The sequence below is a fragment of the Gallus gallus genome, chromosome 1, assembly GCF_016699485.2.
Source record: "Gallus gallus isolate bGalGal1 chromosome 1, bGalGal1.mat.broiler.GRCg7b, whole genome shotgun sequence".
Classification (NCBI taxonomy): domain Eukaryota; kingdom Metazoa; phylum Chordata; class Aves; order Galliformes; family Phasianidae; genus Gallus; species Gallus gallus.
Window position 1 is genome coordinate 126,520,772 of NC_052532.1, and position 24,153 is coordinate 126,544,924.

Sequence of the window (24,153 nt, forward strand, 5' to 3'; positions counted from 1 at the left end):
ACTGAAATCTATTCATGAGTCAAGATGAGCTGCTAAATGGTAGGAACTGACAAAGAATTATCTTCCTTCTTCATCATCAAAAAGAATGACCACTCGTTTATACATACACACACAAATGGGTATATAAAATATGTTTCTAAAATCAGAAGTGCCAATGAAATGTTATGTCTCCTAGTTGGAAGTTTCAGCTAACAGGAACATGGAAGAATACATTTTACCCAGGGGAAAAAAAAAAAAAAAAAAAAAAAACACTTTGAGTAATCTGATGCATGTAACCCAGATAATTGTTTAAGATTGGGCTGAAAAGTCTATTCACTTGTTGAATTGTCCATGTGATTTTCAGTTCATTTAAAGAGCAGTCAGTATCATTCTGAAGACAGAAGATAATGTTGGCACAAACAAAATTATTGGTAATTTCCTTCCTATTTCTTATGCTTTTCATGTACCAGTTTTCCACTGGAATTAGAAAGAGATATACCTAAGGAACAGGAGAGCAACACACTGAAGAATGTAACAGTGCATAGCCAGTTTACTAAGGATGACAAAAATGAAAGAGAAGTCTATTCAGAATTATATTTTGTCTTTTGTCCTTTCTGTCCTTTAAAAATTGAGGACAATAATTCCTGTCTGACATAAAGTGGATGCAATCATCCTGAGTGATGTGAACAGGTATACAAGATTCATATAGTTATTTCCTGATATTGAGGCAAACATACAAGACAAAGATGCAAATTCAACTCAAAGCATCTACTGCAAATATTTTCAGACAAGTTCAAACTTATCTGCAGAGAAGGACCGGAGTTTCCTGGTAGACAACATGATGGCCACATGCCAGCATTGTGCCCCTGTGCCCAAGAAGGCCAATGGTATCCTGGGGTGCATTAAAAAGACCATGGCCAGCAGGGCAAGGGAGGCGATGCTCCCTCTCTACTCTGCCCTGGCAAGGCCATATTTGGAGTTGTTCTTTCAGTTCTGGGCTCCTCAGTTAAAAAAAGACAGGAAAATTCTAGAGGGAGTCCAGCAGAGGGCCACAGAGATGATTAGGGGCCTGGAACATCTACCTATGAGGAAAGGCTCAGAGACCTGGGACTGTTCAGCCTGGAGATGAGAGGACTGAGGGAGGCTCTTATCAGTGTTTATAAATATCTAAAAGGCAGTGTCCAGTGACAGGACAAGGGGCAATGGGCACAAAATGGAATGCAAGAAATTCCATTTGAATATGAGGAAAAACTTGTTTACAGTATGAGTGATAGAGCACTGGAATAGACTGCTGCTTAGAGAGGTTGAGGATTCTCTTTCTCTGGAGATATTTAAAATGCAGATGGACACTTTCCTTTGCAATCTACAGTAGGGAATCTGCTTTACCAGTGGGGTTGGAGTAGAAGATCCCTAGAAGTCCCTTCCAACACCTACAATTCTGCCATTCTGTGAATCAAGGTAATCTTCAAGAATTTATCCATAAATGTCTTTTTCCAGACATTTTTTTTTTTCAAAATTTGAGCATTAAAACAAATTTTGATACACAGAATACTAATGAAATATTCAAAACCAATTATCTGAAAATTGATAGTGAATTTAACCTTTAAATACAAAGAAGTATCTGTACAAACAAAGACAGAATAATGCAAAGTAACAATAAAAGTAATAAGCAGTAGTTCTCTAAATTCAGTAGCCTAGAATTGTGTACACTGAGAAAGAATACTGAATATAATTTGGTTTATTTTAAAAAAATTCTGGACAAATGTGAATTCAGGGAAATTTCTTTACATGTGACTCAGGTAGTTTAATATGAATACTTTGTACTTTTAGAAATCACTGAGGTACTCAGAAAATCTGAAAGATTAATTTTTATTTCCAAAATGGAATCATTTAAATATAAATGAAGACATTGCAAAGGGACTTCTTTTGTTAGACTCAAAAATGGAGTTTAAAAAAATTGCTTCTAATGTGATGTTACAAATTCAGTATCAGTCCAAAATGTACAAATGAAGAAAGGAAAGAAGGAGGGAAGGAAGGAAGGAAGAAAGAGAGAAAGAGAGAGAGAGAGAGAAAGGAAAGAAAAAACCCAAATTCAATTCTTCCAATTTTATCAGAAAGAAAACTTAGAAAAAAATATGCATGTATTAAGCAAATAGAACTACAAAAAAGAATATTATCTGATATCTTGGCAGTGTGCTAATACATAGCGCTGTAGCTGGAAGTCAAGTTACGAGGGGAAAAGTTTAAATTTGTTACACCAAGGTTATTATGAGCCATTTCTTCCAAACAATACTTTAAAGGAATGGGAACCAGAAGCTTACTGAAGGTTTGTGATGTGTGATGTAGAATAATATGGTTAATGTACAATAAATACAGTTGAACCCCTCCCTTCCCAAAATACTGAATTAAACATAAACACTAAAAGGATATATCATAGAGTGTTATTTTAAAGACAACCAGCAAGAACACTCATATACGTTTATTCTTAAGAAATTTTCTGGAAGTTGTCTACTATTTTCACATGGACATGTTCAAAGTTAAGGTTTTTCAGAGAAATTCAGCAGTCTGCCAGCACGAACTTTTACACAAAAATCAAACCTCATTTCTCAGTTCTCCAGCCGGCATAAATAGTTGAATTTGAATAGAACACTAGACTTTTAGGAAAGCAATGGGAATATTTTGTTGTCCTTAGAGGTATGGAATATGGACACAGAGAGCTTCAGCTACTTTCCAGCTGACAGTAAGTGATGGAAAAGGGAAACAACCTTGACACTTCCCCACTTTCCAGATTAAGGAAGGCAGGCATAATGAAAAACAAGCTTCATCCTTCTGAAGTGCTATAATGTGCTAAAATCTCCTTCTCACCAAAAACAAGATCAGAGAAGAGTCTCCTGGGGCTGTAAATGGAATGAATTCATTTTAATTGCACTGTATATAGAACTTAAGTGAAGAGAGCTCAGAATTATTTTGAAGACAGGTTACTTCAACTCTATCATTCAATTAATGTAAAATCATTCTGAAGAGTGAACTCTGTTCAGTCATGAATAAAGTAATCCAAATAATCGAAGTTTACAATTTTGAGGTTATTTTTTTTCATAAGGAGTGGTTCACTGATTTAGTGTCCAGAAAGCTTGGCTTATGCTTTCCATTCTGAAGCTATTCCTGCCCCTTAGTTTGCAAACCAAGTTTTTCCCTTAGGGAAAAAAAGAAAAAAAAAGAAAAAAAAAAGAGAGAGAGAGAGAGAGAGGAAAAGAATAGCTCATTTTTAGCTTTGCTCCTGCTTTAGTTATTCCTTTTAAAACAGTTCTGTTCACATCAATCCTAACACTACTTCCAACACAATTTGAAATATTTTGTTTCAGATGCTGTATTTCCCCAGCATTCCTTAATTCCTTTGTCTCTTGTGACTTTAGTCCACTCTCAGTTCAAGTTTTCACTCTTCAAGCAACTGCTGTGAAGAAACTGTAGTGTCTTAAAATATTAGAAACTTCATAAACTTCATGCAAAAACAAACAAAAAATACACAAGCAGGTCCAAAAGTAATTCTGATTAAACACTAGCTAAAGACCTGGTGCAAAAAGCACACCTTTCTTAGGAGGTAAGGTCTCCATTTCATCGGCTGTTCATCATCTTCATTGGCTAACTAGGAATTTACGCTTATGTTCTTATTATGAGTAAGAATAAATATTAAATATATGTTTGTTTTTTTTTTTTAAAGACAGCATCCAATCAATTTTTCCACATTATTTGTCTCTCTTTGCTACACTAAGTAGGAAAAAGAGCACTCCACGTCCCAGTGTATGAATAGCTCTACTGGATAGCTTCACAGTAATTCTGTTGCCATACATAAACACTGAAACATTACTGTTGAAAAAAGATCACTAAAACCATCTAGTTCTACCATCACATGGTGAACTGAGACAAGAAAATAGTGTAAAGGCTTTGTCATGTTTGTCAAGGAAAACATTTTCCTATCTAAAATATTGGTACCAAAAATGAGTATCTGATGATTAGGTCAATTTTCTTTAGTTTGATATAAACAGCTTTGTGTTTTCTGTTCAAGCTAGAAAGGCTCCTTTTTCTTTCAGGCATTATTTCATACTTACCATGCAATATGCTCATACTGTGTCATCCCAATTCAGCTGTACCTGTTATGATGTAAGCTTCAAGAAGCAAATTAAAATAGTTAATCAGGTAGTTTAGGTAAATGACACTTGATGCTTGTTCTGCTCCTTCCAAATGCTGTGGTTGATGCCCTGAAAAACAAACTAGGGATTTGGGAGAGCACTTTTAGGGGACTAAAAATGGGACTTCTAGAAGTTTTCCTTGATCTTGGTGCTCCACGAAACAGGCAAGATGATATGGAGAAAAAACAAACAAGCAAACAAACAAACAAAAAACTGAGGAGTAAAGATGATGCTTACAGAGCAAGTTTGGAAGTAGAGGAAAAAAAGTAACTTCAATAATCAATGAGAGAAGATCAGAATGACCTTCATTAAGGAACAGTAAGTGATTCAGATGTTTGATACAACGCAAAATTAAAATAATAATAATAATAATGTATATCAACAAAAGATCAGGAACAAAGAAAGAAGCCAAAAAGAAAACTAAAAGTTAAGTAAACCAAACCAAAACAAACAAAAATACCATACACACAATCTGAATAAAACAAAATAATAATATAATAAATAAAAAATAACAAATAATTGAATAAAACAAACAAACAAACAAACAAAAAAACACCTTGTAAGAAAAGAAAGAAAATATTTCTCTAGAGAGAAAAGTGGAAATGATCGGACTTCCAAAACTAAAAGACAGGAAAAGAAAATGACAGGAAAATTCTCATAAAGGTCAGAGTTTATTATAGTTTCTACAGCTTCAGAAAGAAAAGACACATACAAGCATCTATTAAGAAAATAAAATAAAAAAAAAGATTCACTCTAAGTGAGGCTAGAAGCATAGAAATAGGAACGGAAAGTGAGATAAAGTGATGGGAAAAGGATGAGTACAATGTGAAAGGACACAGTTCAGAGAGAAGAAGAAGGTTGCACCTGGTCCAACAAAAATGTGGTTTAATTGAGCTGAAGCCTCATTTGTTATCCCTAAATGGAAAGTGTATTTGTCCCACAGCTTCACTGTTTCAAAGTAGGTACTTGATGCATTTGAAATCCTTCATGGGCTTGTGTAGATAAACCAATCAAGAGCTGGAGTACATCCACATTATGCTGACACTTCAATGTTTTTCATGGATGGTTACCTCAAAAACAGAAAAGTGGTCTGCCGTACTTGCCTTCTGTTGAGGAAATCTCAAGCAAATACTTTGTTGTAGACTATAGCGCGTCAGTGTGTAAGAATCAGAAAAAAATATGCCCATATATCTACGGAAACTTCTTACCTACCACTACAAGTTTCTGTATGTTTTCTCTAATAGATTACATTGCCACTGCATGCTTCCATTAAGATAAAAGCTGATGACAAAGAATGAGGTTTAATGAGTCTTACTGAGGCTTATAAAGTGATAGTGGGGAAGGGCCTGAAGGGTGAGAACAGGACCCTGCAGTTATAGAGAGAAGGGCCTCACAGCAAGAAAAGGGAAAGTAGCTTCACAAAGTAGAAATAAGAGGCAAATAGAGATAGTTTATATAGAGAGTGTTAGAAAACAAGGGATTCCAAGCACTTTCACAGACACTAGGTCTGGAATAACAAGGAGGATGAAGGCCATAAAGATAAGGACTGGAGAGCAGCTCGAAAACATTTGGCAGGGAGGTGATTAGATGTCTACAGGGCAAGTTGAAACCAGTCCAGGGAATACCCCCCCCCTTCAGAGTCAGAAGTTTGCAGTGAGGAAGACTACGAGCCTTCGCAAGGAAGACTACGAGCCTTCATCGTCACGACCTACTACGCACGCACAAGGGGGGGAGGGACTGCATGTTAATGGGCTCTCGGGAATGTAATGAATATGTATCCAAATTCCTGTCAGCTATTGATTATGTATTAGTTCGACTTATATCTATAGCACGATTTCTCCTGACAGTGTGCAAGTTAGGTGGAGCGATCCCCCTTGCACCAGGGTGTATACACGCATCACCAATAAACACATGCCTGCTCTATATCCTTACTGGCTACAGGGTCTGATTTCTGCACATCAGACCCTTATGCCTCCGCAGTAAGAGCTGCCCCAGTCAGCAACAACAATTACTCGTAACAAATAAACATCTCTCAGAGAGTTGATGCTAATAGCTGAAGTAAATTACTATTTTAGTTCTGTGTTAAAAGGAAAATTGAACATGAATGTAAGTGGTACTTTCTTAATTGGACTTTAAAGAGCTTTATGCCAGTGTAACTCAAACCAGGATTTGTATCTAATTCATGCTTTTCCTCTCTGACTATTTTTGTCAGATCTTTCAGGACACTGATGCATGGATAAAATGATATTCATTTATACAAAACCGATTCACCCCTTGTATTTTACTACACCATCTAAACTATCTACGTTATTTGTGGCATATTTGTAGGCAGGCTCTTATCTGAACCTCTGCTGATTTAAAAGAAAAATGACACTAATTATGTTACATGATCTTAAAATTCCCAGTTAACTTTAAAAGACATACAGTGTCATTCTTGACATTTAGAAAAATATTCATTTCTTTCACATTGTAAAAAAGGTGGCAAGACACTTTTTTACATTTAAGGCACTCAGTAGGATTTACTGCTCAGTGCTCTACTGCTATTTATTATGTAATTTGACAATTTGGTCATCTCATCTAATTCTGGATCCCTGAAATGTGTTCATTTTTATGAAAGCTAGATGTGACTGTTCATTGATCTGCTTTTTATCTTTGTTAGAATTCTATGTTAGGGTGAGAATAATTCTGCTTATTTCTCTTTTAAAGATCACAGTTAGATCAGATTAGCTCAGATGTAAAAGCTTACACCTGCCTGTTGTTAGCATCACCCTCAGAATTTGCTAAAAACCTGAGATGCTTGAATCCTGAGAATTCTAGTATGCCTTACCGATCCTGACCAGCCCTATGTTGGAACCCCATCCACATACTCTGTCCATGTGCCAGGATCCCCATTTGATCTTAGCCCAAGGTCATCAGCAGTCCCACTCCTTAGCCCCATCTCTGGAATGCCTGAGGTTGTAGCCTTTCTTCCACCTGTGTCTTCATTCTTATCTCTTCCTGCTTCGACTGGACTCTATGAGTAGACCTTAAATCTGAATCACCAGTTCACCTAGTTAGGGGTTACTGATGGACCCTGTTATTAGCACTCAGCTCTGCTCATTCTGCTTGGGTGCTGCCAGTGAGGCTACTTCCACAGCTAAGGTCACTTGTTGTTCCTGACTTTATGAACAGTTGCTCCCTGATAAGAGATGACCAACCTTGATCCATGATCATCCATAATACAATGACCTCTAAGTCATCATTCTTCATTGAACAACTTTCTTACAAAGTACTTTGTTTCCCTTATAACTAATGATGCTTTTAAAAAGATATTTTTTTGTTGTTTTGTTTTTTTCAATTCCTTATATAGCTATTGCCTAGTGCTCTTATGATGAATATGGAACTAGGCCTTTGCTCTATAACTGCTTATTTGTTATGCAAAAATAACCAGACAGAAATCACAGATACTGAGTGGATTTGCTTTCATAAACATCATAGAGGTTCCTGTGACAAGCATTTGTGTTACGTTCTTTCTACAGTAGTCACCTTCAGAGTAAGACACCACCACACGCTAGAGTCGAACTGTCTATCTCTCCAGTGTTATCTAGCCCAACTTCAATTTAACTTGGCAGCCAATATCTATTTACAAGGTTCTGCTGCTTATGAAAGACCTGAAAGTATTCATAGATTGTGAATCTCCTCCTCTCAAGTATGTTTAAAATCCCTATATTTAACTGAGGTCGTCAGAAAGTACAGATGGAAGTTTGCAGAGTTTTTTCTTTAAAACAAACAAAAATACCCACAAAAGTTTCTTCTTTATAAACATAATTTGTTGGGTCTTTTTGAAACATCTTACTCATCCATAAGAATCATTGAATGACCTCTGAAATAGTCTTTAGAATCATTTTTTTTTTTTTTTTCGTTTAGAATCACCAAGATTGGAAAGCAAGGTTGGAAAAGACCCACAGGATCACCCAGTCCAACCATCCACCCATCACTAATAGTTCTTATTAAACCATGTCCCTCAATACAACGTCCAAACATTCCTTGAACACCTCCAGGGTCGGCAACTTCACCACCTCCCTGGGCAGCCCATTCCAGTGCCTGACCACTCTTTCAGAGAAGTAGTATTTCCTAACGTCCAGTCTGAACCTTCCCTGGCACAGCTTGAAGCTATAGTCAGTAGCCTTGAAGTCAGTAGCTAAAGTACATCTGAATTGACTGCTTAAGTGATGTTCATATCTTTCTTACATTAATATATGCATTTTCTCTGTTCCAGTTGTAGCACATAAGAACAAAAGCTCATTTCAGATATTTCAAATGAATTTTCTTTTTGTCATCTAATTCATTCCCTTGCCACCTCATGATTGTTCCCTACAATGTATTTTTTTAGTGCTTTCTTGATAGATGTTTTCTTCTATTGTAACTTTCGTGCTACAATAATTCATTTCCTTTATAGCTGAAGACAAAGACATTTTATTGGCACACTCCTTTCACTCCTCAGTGGTTTATCTAGCAACTTTTTCAAATGTATATTTTTCGCAAACTTTTGCTAGAGTTTAAATGAAGACTTTGGTGCAAGTGTTTGTTCATTTGGATTGCCCCTTTCTTCATTGCATTGTCAGTTCCAAATTTCATTTCCATGCCATTTTTAGAGTTCTGGTCTTCTGAACTGAACTGAACAAAAATTCCCATGAATTTACTGAGAGGATGATTTTACCTTGTTTGCCTTAAGATCAAAAAGCATTTGTATTCTATTTTAAGAACTCAAATACTAATCTCATGCTTAAATTAAGCAGAGTACAATTTAATTTGTGAGCGAAGCTACTTGTGTGCTCAGCTAATTATTTGAGAAAGGATCTACAAATGCTCTTCAACTCTTATTAGATTTTATTTATTTATTATTTACATGATATACTACCCAGCATGTTCTGGTAACTCCAGGTGTTTTTCAAACTATCTGGTGCATGAACCTATATCTGAAAAAAGCCTTCCTTGAGCCCACTGGAGAGATTCAGCAGCATAGAATAGTCTTACACATAACCAGAGTGCTCAGCTGAGTTGTAATCAACTCTGGAGTGAATTAATCTCAAGCTAGAAAACAAGCTGTAAGAGACCTGGGAAGCTCCAGCCATTATCTTCTGTACTATATATCTCCTTACAATTTTATGTGTAAAAAGACAAGATTGCTACGATTTCAGTTGGTGTCTGATTTTCATCCTAAAAATGACTACAGTTCATTTCCAAGCTTAAAGCTTTTAGCCTATCACTTTCATGGGTCACAAAGGATTTATTTTTTTTTCCCATGGTAAAATACATTCTGATTACACTTTCTTCCAATTTCTAAAACTCGGTTGTAGGAGGGTTAGGTAGACCACTGCTGCCAGTGGTGTTTCTTTTCTTTGTGTTTCTCTTCTATTTTTAAGTAATCAATATTCAGTGTAATAATTCTAGTTTGGTTCAGAATATCTTTGAAGAGTGCACTTATGTCACAAATTTAATTCAACATTTATTATTAGTTATTGCAGCACTATGAAGTCTGGGCTTTTTTTGTACAAGGCAGTTACAAAGTTGAGTTAAACAAAGACAGCCACATACTTGAGTGTGAAATCCTTTTTATCTTCTTTTTACTCATAGAATATGCTCCTATAGATTATGGCTTAGGTTAACCCCTTGTTTTAGGAATATAAATAAATAGAATAAATAACAACTTGCTGTCTAAAGTCATTCAGTTACACACTGTACTTCCTCCAGACAACTGAAAATGCTTTTGGCACTACATGACAAGATATAAATTTTATATATGCCCTCCCTTCCCACTGTAGTTAAGAGTGATGACAGCACTCAAAGGATATTGTGAAATACAAACATCTACATACTGGTAGTTATTTTTTGGATTTTGAAGCTTACAAACAATTTTTATCCATAGTTCTTCAAACTCAGTGTGCATCTCTCAATTTAGCTGATTTCTTTGCCAAAATACTCTCTAAAGATCTGTGACAACACTAAGGATAACATATTTTTCTACTGTGTTTACTATAGTGTCTCCTTCTTCTATGCTATTCTCCAAAAGAGAACCAACAAATAATGACAACAACCTCAGTAAAGCGACTAATTAAAATACAGAGATTCAGGCAATGTCTGAATAGCCTGTTGAAATTTTTCTTATATTTCCAAAGATGTTTCTAATGGGCTGGCAACTGTGCTAAACAGAGAATCACCAAGGTTGGAAAAGACTGCCAAGATTATCTAGCTCACGGGTCAAACTTAAACTCTATTTCTTTGCTAATACTTAGTATTCTAATCCAAGATCTTGGCACTTAGGGCATGGAGACATAGAAAGGAGTCTGCATTTCACTTAGGATTAGACCAATTAAACTACATTCACAAGGAAATCAGGCCAGGCAGATAGACTTGGTAAACAATTTTCCTATCACTCAAATCCTCACCTTCACTTTGAAGGCTTTCTCTGTCTTGCTGATTCTCATAGGTTTGTCTGATTCTAACTTCTGAATTTTGGACCACTACTTTCTTCCAGTCTATCTATCATAAAAAGATCCTAAAACTAAATGTAAAATAGAATGTTGGCTTCTACAACTGTCTTCCCAAGTGTATACCAAATTTAATCAGAGGAGGAGTAAGATGCCCTGTACAGATATTACACAGCCATGTAGGCCTTTGAATCACCAAAGAACACAGATGCTTTAAGCCCTCCTAAATGTGCTCCTCCCTCTGCAGGGAGCAGACATAGTGTGCTCTCATAGACCTTGTCAGAATGTATAGCAACTGAAATACAAAATCCAACCAAAGTATATATCTGAGGTCAGTGAATCCACAAACTGAACAAAATTCTTGAAATATGTTAGGAAAAACAAAGAACAATTGTTGTGGACAATTTTTCTTGTATGTCAAGGCAAAGATTACATTGACTGTTCTTAGCTCTTTCTTGCTTCTCTATGAATGGAACACAGACTTGAACACAGATTTACAATATACTTTGCAATATGAAGAATTACTTGGTGGAGAATACTCAGGCAGCTGTGCACGTACATACTGCTCTTGTTAGTTCTAATCATTTGCCAGATCCTAAATTCAAGAAATACTTACCAATGGAATAATCCTTTCCTGCATTCAAACTATCGCTAAAACTATTCAAAAGCACAGGCAGAAATTAAAACAGTTCCTATCTAGAGACCTGAAATACTTTGGTATATGAATGTGAGGGAGGAGGGAAAAAGGCTTTTGATAATGCTCAGGAACTACAGGCAGTGTAAAATCTGTTTAGTATCAAATTCCAAAATCTAGTCAGAGCGTTTTTCATTTCTGACTCCTTGTAAACATCTGCACGGTGTTCTAGGTCAGCTTTTTGTTGCTTCTATATACTCTTGGTGTTCTGAGCTACCTGGTATTCTTGACATCACCAGAACTTCTAAATGACCTAGCAGTTCTGCTAAGGCAGGCCTGAATGAACAGAAGCAGATGAACAAGCAACCTGCAGTTCTCAGTTTCTATTCTGTCGACTGACAAATTACACTTCCATTAACCATGAAACTAAACTTGGACATTTGTGTTCAGGAATTATTCTTCTCCTAAGATAAACCTATTAATGCATTTAATGCATTATGTATCCCCTAATTCTTTGAGATTTTTAGATTAGGATAAATGTGAACTATGTTCTGAATGTAACAAATAGAATGCTGCAGGCTCAAATGCAACATTGAATGGAAGATATTTTTAGAAGTGAAATGCTCTAGAAATTGTTTAAGGACCATGTTTTAATTTATTTTGTAAGATGACATTCATTTTTGAAATTTGCAGCACGTTTTTAGCTGCTATTATGAACTTGCTGTTATATGTATTTGTTTTTACTCCCATTAACCATCTGAATAGCAAAAAAACCTATCAGACAAGCATTCTAACTCAGACCTTTCTTCTTATTGAAGTGTTAGCTGCAAAGGAAAAAAAAAAAAAAAAGAGAGAGAAAAAAAAATCTGTAAGATCCTACTTTTTTTTTTTCCTTTTTACTGTCATAAGTGCATGACACAGTACCTGACAGGAAGCCACCCGTGCTGAAGTTTAAATAATACTGAATTAGCTACTTTAAATGCTTTTGCCTTTTTATGATCACCGAAACCTGTCAACCTTTCTCTGTTCCCTAAGAACATTACTAATTTAGGTCAGAATATCTTGGAATTGATAGACAAATATGTTATGGTTGCTATTTTTATATGATGAAAGCAGTATTGTATGATCATTGAAAGAAAGTCTGTGTGTATAATGTCTGTGTCAAAGGACATTTAACATGGTCTTTCTCTGGTGGAATGGCTCTCTCAGACAAAACTGTTCCTGCATCAATTTTACTATAACTGAGGAAGTCTATTTTAAATAGAAAGCAAAAATCTTTGTGACAATAGGAAAATCTTTCCTCTTCAAATCCCTTATTTCTCATCCTTTCAAAGCATTTATTTTCTCAGAAAAAGTAGGAAGTTGTTATGATAAGATTTGATTTAAAAAAGAAAGATATTTCATTGTAAGACAACAAAATGCTTCTTTGATGACATTCATGGTCACACAGTATGATTATCTCTCCTTCTAAAGATGCTGTGCAAAAGAGTATGGTCACTTCCTGGATCAATTTGCTATTAAGTTTATCTTCTATTGTTCAGCAATGAAAGCAAAAAATGATAACTGTTGGCATTCTTGCAGACAATGTGAATCCATACTAATCTGCACCAGCAAAAGAACAGGAAACACCTATGCAAGGGTACAGGTTCCACAAAGATGTATGACAACCACACCTGACTGTTGACTTATGAATATACTGCACATATATTTCAAATAACAAATATTTGGAGACAGAATAATAGAATCATAAACTATACCAAGTTGGAAGGTAACAATGAAGATCACTGCGTCCAACCTGTGTCCCCACACAGGACCACTCAAAATTCAAACCCTGTGTCTGAGAACACTGCCCAAATGCTTCTTGAATTCCAGAAGACTTAGTGCCAGTGGTCAACTGCTCTGGGGAGCTTGTTTCAGTGTCTGATCACCCTCTGGTGAAGAACCTTTTGCTAATCCCCAACCTGAACCTTCCCTCATGCAGATCTGTCCTATTGTTCCCTTGGGTCCTATCACTGCCTCCAGAAAGAACTGTGTAGATAACCTGTGAAAGGTTTTCTTTCTTAAATGCACAAAGAGGGCCAAACGGGACAGATTTTTTTAAACAGAAGTATATTGCCACCATTTCTAATGCAAAATCTTTATTTACAAACTAATGCATTTCCACTTGCTGCAGACAACTACTAGCTTCACCTACCTACTCTTGCACTGAGAATTTGATAGCAGAAATAAGATTTTCAGATTTGTTCTGTAGAACATCATAGTATTTCTCAGTTTTCAGTATCCACCCAGACTCTGTCTTCTGACTACTCTCTAATCACAGAAACACAGAATCACAGAATCACAGAATCACAGAATTGTAAGGGTTGGAACGGACCTCTAGAGCACATTGAGTCCAACCCCCCAAAATGTCAACATTGTGTTCACAAATGGGCGTTCTTTAAGCATATGAATTCAGTCCACAATTTTTAGTTATTAAGACTCAATATGATATTAATAAAAATAAAAGTAAGAATGATTCTGTAAATAACGCGAGCCCTCTTCAATAACAATGTAACCCTTACTATGCCTTACAGTATGAATAACATGCTCTTTTCAAGGGTAAGGAAAATGGAAAGCATTCCTTTTCTTACTCTCACTTCTTCAGAAGCGAATATTATTTTAATTCCATCTCACATAAAAGGCAATACCTGTCAAAACTAGAAGTTGTTTTAAAATGGTACTTTTAAGCAGATCTTTCCTGCTTTGTCTTCTCTTTACTATGAACTTAACTTCTTTAGTTCTGTAGAACCTAGATGAACCTCTCCCTAAAAAAAAAACAAAAAAAAAAACAAAAAAACATTCTGTATATTTTTCCCACTTTCTGGACTAAAACCTGCAAAATAGAAAATATTCCCCATTGTTTTTATTGCTTTAATCATGTAACAACTGATGCTGCAGAAAATGTTAAACACATGACTAGAAAGATGACCTTGCCCCCATATGAAGAACAAAATATCTGTCATGGAATACTGTGGAAAACTAGATGTTGGAGAGTGTTGCAATATCTGGTAATCACAATAGCTATGAACTCTATAATAACACAGAAAGAATCCCTGAATGCTGAATTTGTTTGAGCTATTGTCAGCAATTGTAATAGATCTCAAGATACAAGAAACTCAGAATAAGCAATAATTGAAAGCATCCTATTTTTAAGTAAAGCTAATTGAAAATTTTCATAAGATACAGCTAAGTTTCATGCAAACTTCCTTTCAGAGGTAATATTCTGACACATTTTCACCACCTGACCAATAGTTTTGAACTATGCATTCCTCAAACTGAACAGCACTGAAGATTTACTTCTGGATTCTAGTTAATACACTTTCAAGGAGGTAATATAAGCTTCAGCGTTCAGAGGAAAGTATTTACCTGGCATTACTCTGTATTAAACATCCTATTCCAGGAAAAATCTTTGGCTAAAATATCAGATAACAAAACACATCACCATTTAGACTTACCAGACTTTCAAAAATATTATAAAGACTTATCATTTGATAGCTCTACAGTCTTCCTGGTAATTACTGGTACATTAGACCTTACCATTTGTAAACTGATTATTCTGTCCTTTGTAGAAGACAAGTCTGCATAGATAGATAAGATCATTTTTAATACTGTATTTACATTTTTATAACCAATAATAATGACCATCCTATCCTCACTTGATGAAACAAAGATGTTTTTTCATGTAAACTGAAGTAAAGATTTTCAGTGAAATTCTACAGCCTTTAAAATTCACTATGTATGGATGATGTGCCAGTTTGATGCCTCAGCTGAACTTGCTATAGCACATCTCTTGTTCTTTTTTTTATTATTATTATTTATTTTTTTTATTTTTACTGAATGGCAATTTCAGCATATGGAAGCAAATAATTCTAAAATGCTATTTTTTTAATCATTTACCAGCACAGAAATCTAGCACACAAGTCACTAAAAATTTTCGTAATAATGCAAACATGTATTACATGTTTATATTCCTCCTTTTTCTTGGAATAAAAATAGCTTCCACTAAATAATGAAATCCATTTTGAAGTAGAAAACGTAAAGCATTGCCAGCACAATTACTGTAGCATTTATCAGAAATATAGTATTTGTATTATTAGTAACAAAATATTGTGAATGTTATTATTTCTTTATAATACAAACTGTACTGCATCAGATTTTTCAATGTTTATTAAGCAGGGTTACAATATATTCCCTCCTTATCAAATTCAAATTTTGCCCACAGTCAGAGGAACCTGAAAGATGCAATAGTTCCCTTCAGCTGAAGATTTGCTCTGTATCTGATGAATTCTCTCCTTATAATTAAGTTGTCATAGCAATGCATTTTTAATAGTACTGATTCGTAGACCACCAATGTGCTAGAAACAGAGCTCTTGATACTTTTTAGCACTCAGTTATGCTAAATTATAGCTTTAGCAAGTACACAAGCATCAGTCTATTTGCATTAGCAGAAGAATCTATGATAAGAGTTAAATTAGGCCAAAGTATTATCTGATACACACAACTGACCAAGCTCTATACAAAACTCTGGACATCTCAGCTTAAGAAATTCAAGGCAGAACTTACATCTGATTTGTTTTACATTTGAAAGTTGAATGTCTAAAAAACCTAAATACATCAGAATGAAAAACTAACATATATCTATTTTTTTCACAGCTGCTGCTTTTGCGTATTGGTACTTATATGGTACAATGGGAAATTGTGGAGAATATGCACTGAAAATGGAAAATCACAGTACTTTTCTGACACTGTTTTAAGATCATTCAATATGTACATAAGTAGTTACAGATATTTGTCAGGTTTAAGAGGAACAGGAAGTCGTCTTCCAATAATTTGGACTGTATGTGTTTATTGTTTTCAAGGCCCTATCACAAGTGTTAGCACTCGTATCTATGAGAAAGAAATGTGAATTGTAAGCAAAGGAAATTGCCTGGCATTCCATTATTTTTAAAATTCTGAATTAAAGAATATGAATTATTTTTTAGTATCAGATAAAATGAAAGTGAATCAGAGAGATGAAGAAGATGGTGTTAGCCTCTTTTCTTTGGCTGAGGTGGGAGAGCAAAAGAAAGGGACAGATTCTTTTTCTCACATCTCTCAGAAGGATAAGGCTTACATTTGTAACTGTTGGTTGAGAAAAGCGTTATGTAGCATACATTCTCTAAATGCTTCTTCAAAGGGCTGATGAAGGGAAAAATATACTGTGAATGTTATAACCGACCTAACTAATATATTTCCATGAAGATGAGCATTGATTTGGTTATGAGGAACATCTAGGCTGTAAACATATAAATGTAAAATATCCAGCAAAAGTAATTGCTCACTTTGAAATTTCTGAACTTCCCTGAGTGATGTGAGAAGAACACCTGCTGAAGTCTGACTTTAGAAGCATGCAAGCAGGAGAAAGGTGTGCAAATGCTATAAATTTCACCTGCACCAAGTTTCTCTGTTTCATTTTATATAGCCCATGATTCAAAATAAAGCCAAAAAGGATTTTTCTTTTTTTACTGAAGGACAGCAGAAATCTAACAAGGTCAAAGATAAAGTTATTAAGTGAATTGTGGAGTGATTCAAGCAACAGAAGACTGACTAAGCATAATTCTTGCTCCCCTCTCACTCCCTCATGTATGCAGTTTTTCCTTAGAATCAAAGCTAAATCTATGCTTTGACTATCTAGAAAAAAAAAAAGAAAAAAGAAAAAAAAAAAAGAAATATGCAAGCTGAGGCTGACATACAAATGAAGACTTCCCAGAAAAAAAAAAAAAAAAAGAAGAAGAAATAAGAAATATGATAATATAAGCAGTAATAGATGCTTATGGGAAACATATGTTTTTTTTTTCTATATGTTTAGAATAAGTTGTACTTTAATTAACAAAAAATAACATATTCCTTAGCAGTTACAATCATAGAATCGCAGAATCCTTAGACTTGGAAGGGACCTTTAAAGGTCATCAAGTCCAAATCCCCTGCAATGAACGGGGACATCTACAGCTAGAACAGGATGCTCAAATCCTGGTCCAGCCTGACTTTGAAAGTCTTCAGGGATTGGGCATCCACGACATCTCTGGGCAACCTGTTCCAGTGCTCACCGTACAAGACTTTTTCCTTATATCCAACCTAAATCTCCACCCTTTATGTCTGAAATCATTTCCCCTTGTCCTGTCAACACAGACCCTGCTAACAGTTTGTCCGCTCTCTCCTGTAGCTCTCCCTTTTATATTGAAAAGCTGCTATCAGGTCACCTTGAAGGCTTCACTTCTCCATGCTGAACAGCCCCACCTCTTTCAGCCTGTCCTTGTAGGAGAGGTATTTCATCCTTTGGATCATTTTTCTGGCCCTCCTCTGGACACACTCCAACAAGTCTATGCCTCTCTTGTACGGAGGACATCACATCTGCATGCAGTAGTTCAGGTGAGGCCTCACCAGTGCAGAGTAGAAGGGCAGGATCACCTCCCTCAACCTGCTGGTCACACTTCTTTTGATGCAGTTCTTAAGTTCTCTTTTATGCACAGCTGTTTTATGCTTCAAAAAATACACTTATTTAAATTAAGTGAAATTACATATTTGATGAAGAATGGACCGTCTATCTATAATGTACTTGGTCAGTTGGGTTCTTCTAATAAGGGTCTACTGCCAGACCAGTGCAGAAGATAGTCCAGTGGTACACCCTTATTACGGGTCCTAATAATCCCTACCTGGGATTATTCATTCTACATAATCACAGTGTCTTCCACTAAACTTTGTGAGAGGCTTCAGTCCTAGTGAGAGGCAGAGTTGGTCAGCGTTTGGCCCATAGGTAAAGGCATAACCTTTAGGCTGCATGTTTTTATACAATTTCAAAGTAGTTGAAACCTGTGTAGTTAACTATCTAGGAAATACAGCCCTAGAACAACACAAGTCTTTCCTGGTCTAAAAGACTTCTTACAGTAAACAGAAAGAGACAATAGTTACTGATGTTTTTCTCAATAATTTGCTGTTTTTTCTTACATAAGGCATAATTTTCAAAACTATTCTTAAGAATATTAAGTATCTACTTCTGGTAGTCCTTTGTGAATTGAATTCTGTTTATTTGATCACAGTCATTGGAAAGGCACAACTATTAGATGTGAGATGTTACAGCAATTTTGGGATACTGGAAAATGTGTGTGGTCATAGAAGAATGTGGAACTTATTAGACCACAAGATATGTAAGACATGGATATATGTGGACGTAGGAAGGATGATCAGATCTACCTAGATACTGAAGCCTTATGTACTTGAAACTGATCATACTCTACCTGAGATTAAGTGAAAACTGTTCAGTTCTCCAGCTTGTCTTTAATGAAGGTAGATCCATCTGCTTTCTTGGATTTGTGCCTAAGTATATTGAATGAGCTGCTGCTATAGGATACTTCCAGTTTAGTTCTTTGTTGCTTGGAAAAAGTTCTCCATCAGTTTAAATTAAATGACTGAAACAATGGCTTCTCAAAAAAAAAAAAAATAAATAAATAAAAATAAAAAAAAGTCAGACATACCCCTTTAGCTGTGTTCATTTTCATACACAAAAATATAATATCACTTAGTATCAGGCATAGAAAAAAGCTGTGGAGGAAGACCGGGGAACAATTAATGCACTAACTAGTAATATAATACACTTCTAACTTATAAATTTCTTCATGTAAAATTGCTGAGATATCAGAAGAAAAAAACAACCATACTCATTTTTCCACATGAGAACTCACAATGCTGATAGTATCAGGGTGCATGCAGCTGTAATGCAAGTATATTTATCTCTATACAGCAATAACACACGAGAGAGAGATAAGCAGACACAAAACTTCAGCTCACTGCAATAAATATATTTAAAAATATTCTGAAGATCTGAGATTGAACAAGTAAAACTGAAGGAGAGCAATTCTACAAGTCTGATACAAAAGAAAGCAGAAATTAATATTTAACTATTGCTTATTCTCATACTATATAGTAGGCTGACAAAATGTGATTCCATTCTGAACTGATGCCAGTCTTATGACAATGTTATTGCCGGATTCTGAATAGGCTTTAGGTTTCACTTGCTTTGGAGGAAGGATAAAAGGAAAATCACACTCTAAACTGTTTTCCCTCAGTAAACAAAGTAGTCTAGTCCCTCATTGTCACTCTCCTTCATTTCTCATTAAACTCCCCTTCAGCGATTAACAAAGTTGACCCTTTGCTCAGATAAGGGGGTACTTCATCTCACAAATGTGTATTAGTGAGAAAAAACTTCTGCCTGCCTGGAGCTCTGCCTATTTCTCTCCTTATGAGGCAGAATAATTACATCCAGCCACAGATAAAGCAAATCGCCCTAGAAAAACACATTTTCCTATTGTTCCATTCTTCCTTGTGGTTATTTATCAAATGCAACAAATGCAAGATGTATAGGCAAAGCTGTAGTAAATGCAGTGTATTCAAAATATAGGGTTGTGGGGTTTTTTTTGTTTGTTTGTTTGTTTTTTTGCTTTAAGTGCTTTGGAAAAGGACATAATTTGTAGACTTGAAATGAGTTGGAAAATTGGTCTTATTGGTCATCTGCAGGCTTACACTCTACCTTAGCCTTGAAACTAGGAAAAAGGAAAATATTATATATAAGTTATCTTAACCAAAAATGCTACATCAAAATGTTGTTTCAATTCTTCATTGTTAAGCAGTAATATAAGTAACTTTGAATGTTCACTGATATGTGAAAAACACACACTTTCATTCAGCCCAGAGATTTTTATGGGAAGTGAAACATGCTCTAATTATTCTGTACACTGTTATCTGAAACTGAGCTTTTGGTTAAGAAGGAGAACATAAGTAGACAAGGCTTTATTTAGTTCATAAAAAGCATGAAAAGGTTACATATAATCCTGAATTAATTTATTGAATAATGACTATGACTCAGTGATACTTCTATACTTCATTATTTCAGTAGTAAAAATGGCCAGGTTGACATCATACTCAAGCTGTTACTCAGCAAGACATCCTATTATCTGTACATTTTTAGACAGATGTAACAGTTAACCTTGACTACTTTGTTTTGCAAAACAGACTATCTTTCAGGCAAGTTTAAAAAATAGATTGCAATATCGTCTTCGTATGTAATATTAATGCACAGCAATAAATAAATGTAAGATGGTGACATGGCTCTGTAAATAGGTGCATTTTAGCAAAAGAAAAGTGAAAAAAATAATGAAGAATGGTTAGATATTTTAAGCAATTTATTTGTTATTATAGTCGAAGGTTTTTTTGCGATTCTTTTCAAGATGCAGTAAGTTATATTAAATATTTAAAGTTTGACTATGTGAGTTTACTTACTGTTTCTTGGATGCCAGCGTACTGCATTTAAATATGCATTACAGTAATGGAAGAGAAATTCATGCTTCGATCGGATAACTTTTCCTTGAAGTAAAGGCATCAGATCATGTCCATCAATAATTCTGAGTAATAAAGCATTTCAAATTCAGAAGAATAATCCAAACTTCCAATTTCTGAGAAGATAGTATCTATATTATAACTGTGAATTTTCACTTCTTGAAATCTACTTCTCATGATCTGAATGGTCACTTCCAATTGATCAGTTTGGAAAAAACCCTTCAGGTGCACTTCCTCTTTGATTTCCACATTATTTAAGGAAACACTGATTTTATATTCTGCCTCTAGGAATGATTGCTTCTTCCTCCCACTTTTCTCTTTTCTTGATGAGAATGAGATCAGATATATGTGTGTAAACTGCTAAAACACAGCCCTCTGCATGTAAATATGTAAGTGCTCAAGTTGCTTGGAAGTAGTCTGGTTGAAGTAACAACTATGACCAGAGAAATCTCTGCTACACTGTGGTTGCACTCCCTGTAGCAATGGTAATAACTATGTACAGTAAATTATGAATGCCAGAGCTTAACACAGAACTAGTGATTTCAAAGCTGAAAATGAAAATGAAGTGTTTATCAACAACATATAAAAACACACACACACACACAACTACATATGCATACACAAATACAAGGGCTGTTCCAAAGGTAAAGTCTCCTAATTTATTATGTTGGCTTACAATGCCAGAGGCAAATGTTGGTGGTAAGGCAGTAGAGGATGAACCTTCCCGCCAATATTCTATTACATATTGTTGCTGAGCAACAGCAGAGGGGCAGTCTGACAAAATGGTATCTGACATGGAAGTGCATATGAAGCAAATGTGTGTAATTTAATTCCTCCATGCAGAAAAAATGGCTCCTATTGACATTCACCAATGCTTGCTGAATGTTTTTTGAGACCAAACAGTGGATGTGAGCAGAATGAGGTGGTGGGTGGTATGTTTCAGCAGTGGCAACAGCAACAATAGGTCACATCTGCTGGTACAGATTTTTATTCGAGCAGCATGCAGTCTTTTGATCATCGCTAATGGTCATAACCATGTTTAAAAATAGTGTTTTTTAGCTTAAAATTCTCTCAATCAAATAATGTTATTGCGGTCTTTGTATCTGTTGCAGTTTCCATGAAAATAAATAGGAGGCATTACTTTTTCAGCAATACACAAATAAATTCTCTTTCTGCTGCTGGACAATGTTGATGATATTTTGAAAAAGTATGTCAATTTGCATTGAAAAGGAGTTATATAGTAAGAAGTCAGTTAAATGTTTCCATAAACTAAGTTACTGAATTGCTGGAATCAGCTGATGAGAGAGAAATAACAATCTGCATTTTATATTTTGTGTGAATTACAAATTTTACAAGAAGTTTCATATGAAGTTCATTTGTGCTGGTATGCAGATCAGCAGGTAAGAATTTTTTTCAAAAATTTTGAGCAATATTTTGTAAAAAGATTTTTTAAACTATTAAACATCTAAGTGCCTATCAGTTTTCATGACTATATAAGACCTGTTTCATAACTACTACAAGATGGGCACAAATTCCACTTTTTTAAGCCTTGATCTAGATCTGACTATGAAATTCTTGGCAGCAAGGGGATACATTTTCAATTTGTTATCTTTTTTTTCTTCTGAGTTATTCACTCTGGTTTTGCTCCTGCAAACTTGGCTGCTGTTAAGCTGAGAGCAGGACAGAGTCATATCTAGTGCATACACTTGTTCTACAGATTCTTGATGGAGAAAAAGTTGTTTCCTGTAATATACTCTAGTAGTCTTGTACAGAGTATAGCCCACATCTGCTAGTTTTATGGGAGTATCTAAGCCTGAATCTTCACTCAAGAAATATTAAAATGAAATGCATAAGATCTGCCCTCATTTAGACTAGTTTGAACTGCTTAGGTTTGACATTTTCTGTTTGTAAGGGATGTCTCAGTACAAGTCTGACTAATTTTTCATGTCCTACACATGTCCTGCCCTGCCATTTCCTGCATACACTCCATGAATCATCATTAGCAGAGTGTCTTTGCTCATGGCTGATCTACCTCATGTGGATTCTGGATGCTTTGTGCTCAAAAGTTGTTTGCGTATAGCAGATGTGTTCAAAGTGTAAATGTAGCAGCCAGTTTCTCTACATATTGAAGTTGGATGGCAACAGAATTTAGGTGGGTGCACCTTCCTGATGAGAATGGATATCTCCTGAAGAAAATAAAACATGGGAATGTGCGAGTGTCAGTAAAACATCTTAGGAATTCTGAAAGTCTGATGGAGTTTCTTCTCAAACTACAGAACACTCTATTATTTACTCATTTGGTGGAGAACAATAAATTGAGTGAAAAGCACAGGTAGCATTTTGATGTGACTTGCTATACTAAGTAGGTCAAGGTTTAACTCATAAAGTTAAAATAATTAAAACTTGCAGGTCCCTTTTCTATCATTTTCAATCATATAGAGCGGAACATTTTCTGATGCATTTGTTTTTGCTTTATGGTAAATAATTCTAGGCCAGCATGTTGCTCTTGGTATTCATTCATCCTGTAGTTGTCCAGTACTTCTTCCCTCTCCTGCAGGCTTACAGATGACATAACTGTACTGTAATGCTCTGAACTAGCCGCAGAGTTGATCTTTACAAATGATGTCAGCAAAAGAAAAAACAAACAAAAAACAAAAAATGACAACAACAACAATAAAACCAAATAAGCAAACAAAAAAAAAAACCCAAAACAGTTACAAAAGAAAGTAAGGGAAATAATTAGTGCTCAATACTGAGTTCTAGCTCTTTATAAGTACAGAGTACACATACCTGTCATAGGGTAACTGTGCTCCAGCAAGTTTGACAATGGTAGGAAAAATATCCATGTTACTTGTTGGATCATCTATATAAGTGCCAGCATGTATCACTCCAGGCCAACGGAGAAGCCCTGGCACACGAATACCTCCTTCCCAGTTAGTTGATTTTCCACCTGAAAAAGTGTTTGATAAGACACCAATTTCTTCTTAGAAAAACAGCACACACCCTCACAGGATACCATTTATAGCATGCTATCTATGTAGTAAAATGCATTTTAACTTTCTAGGTATAGTGAACTAGATTTCCCACCTACAATCAGAAATTTTCCTATAGTAAATCTACAATTATATATTAGACAGAGTTTATAAAGTTTATTTAGTTATAATAAATAAATAAATGATGGTTGTGGGAAATAAAAAGGCATCTTGCAGAAATCCTCATAGAAAATTTGATTTAGTAAATGAATCTTACAGATATATGCAGACATAACTAAAAAACAGGAATCAAAATTTGTCTGAACCTAGTAACAGTGTTTTGTAGATTGGACTATTTAAATAAATTCTGTTTTTATTTTTGCTTTGATCTTTGTCTTGTGTAATCTGAAGTAATTTCAAGGTAAGTGGTGAAACCCATTCCCACACACATTGCAACTTTTAAACCCAAGATATTGGATAACTTTCAGAGCTACTAAATTCAC

At 35.3% G+C, this 24,153-nt stretch overlaps 1 protein-coding gene across 33 annotated transcripts in view; it reads right to left on the minus strand.

Annotated features, from left to right (window-relative positions):
- The window catches only part of STS (steroid sulfatase), a 114,919-nt gene that overhangs the window by 18,284 nt on the left and 72,482 nt on the right, over nt 1-24,153 (minus strand). For 26 of the 33 annotated variants that reach the window (XM_040703438.2, XM_046899665.1, XM_046899671.1 and 23 more), the window contains 2 exons: nt 23,469-23,628; nt 20,622-20,743 (listed from right to left, as the gene is read on the minus strand). In XM_040703438.2, the coding sequence (XP_040559372.1) occupies nt 20,622-20,743; nt 23,469-23,628 (282 nt within the window). Of the gene's footprint in view, nt 1-4,085; nt 4,248-5,999; nt 14,075-18,583; nt 18,767-18,825; nt 18,888-20,621; nt 20,744-23,468; nt 23,629-24,153 lie in introns of those variants that run through there. The other 7 variants (XM_046899661.1, XM_040703425.2, XR_006931236.1 and 4 more) reach the window with 6 other exon arrangements.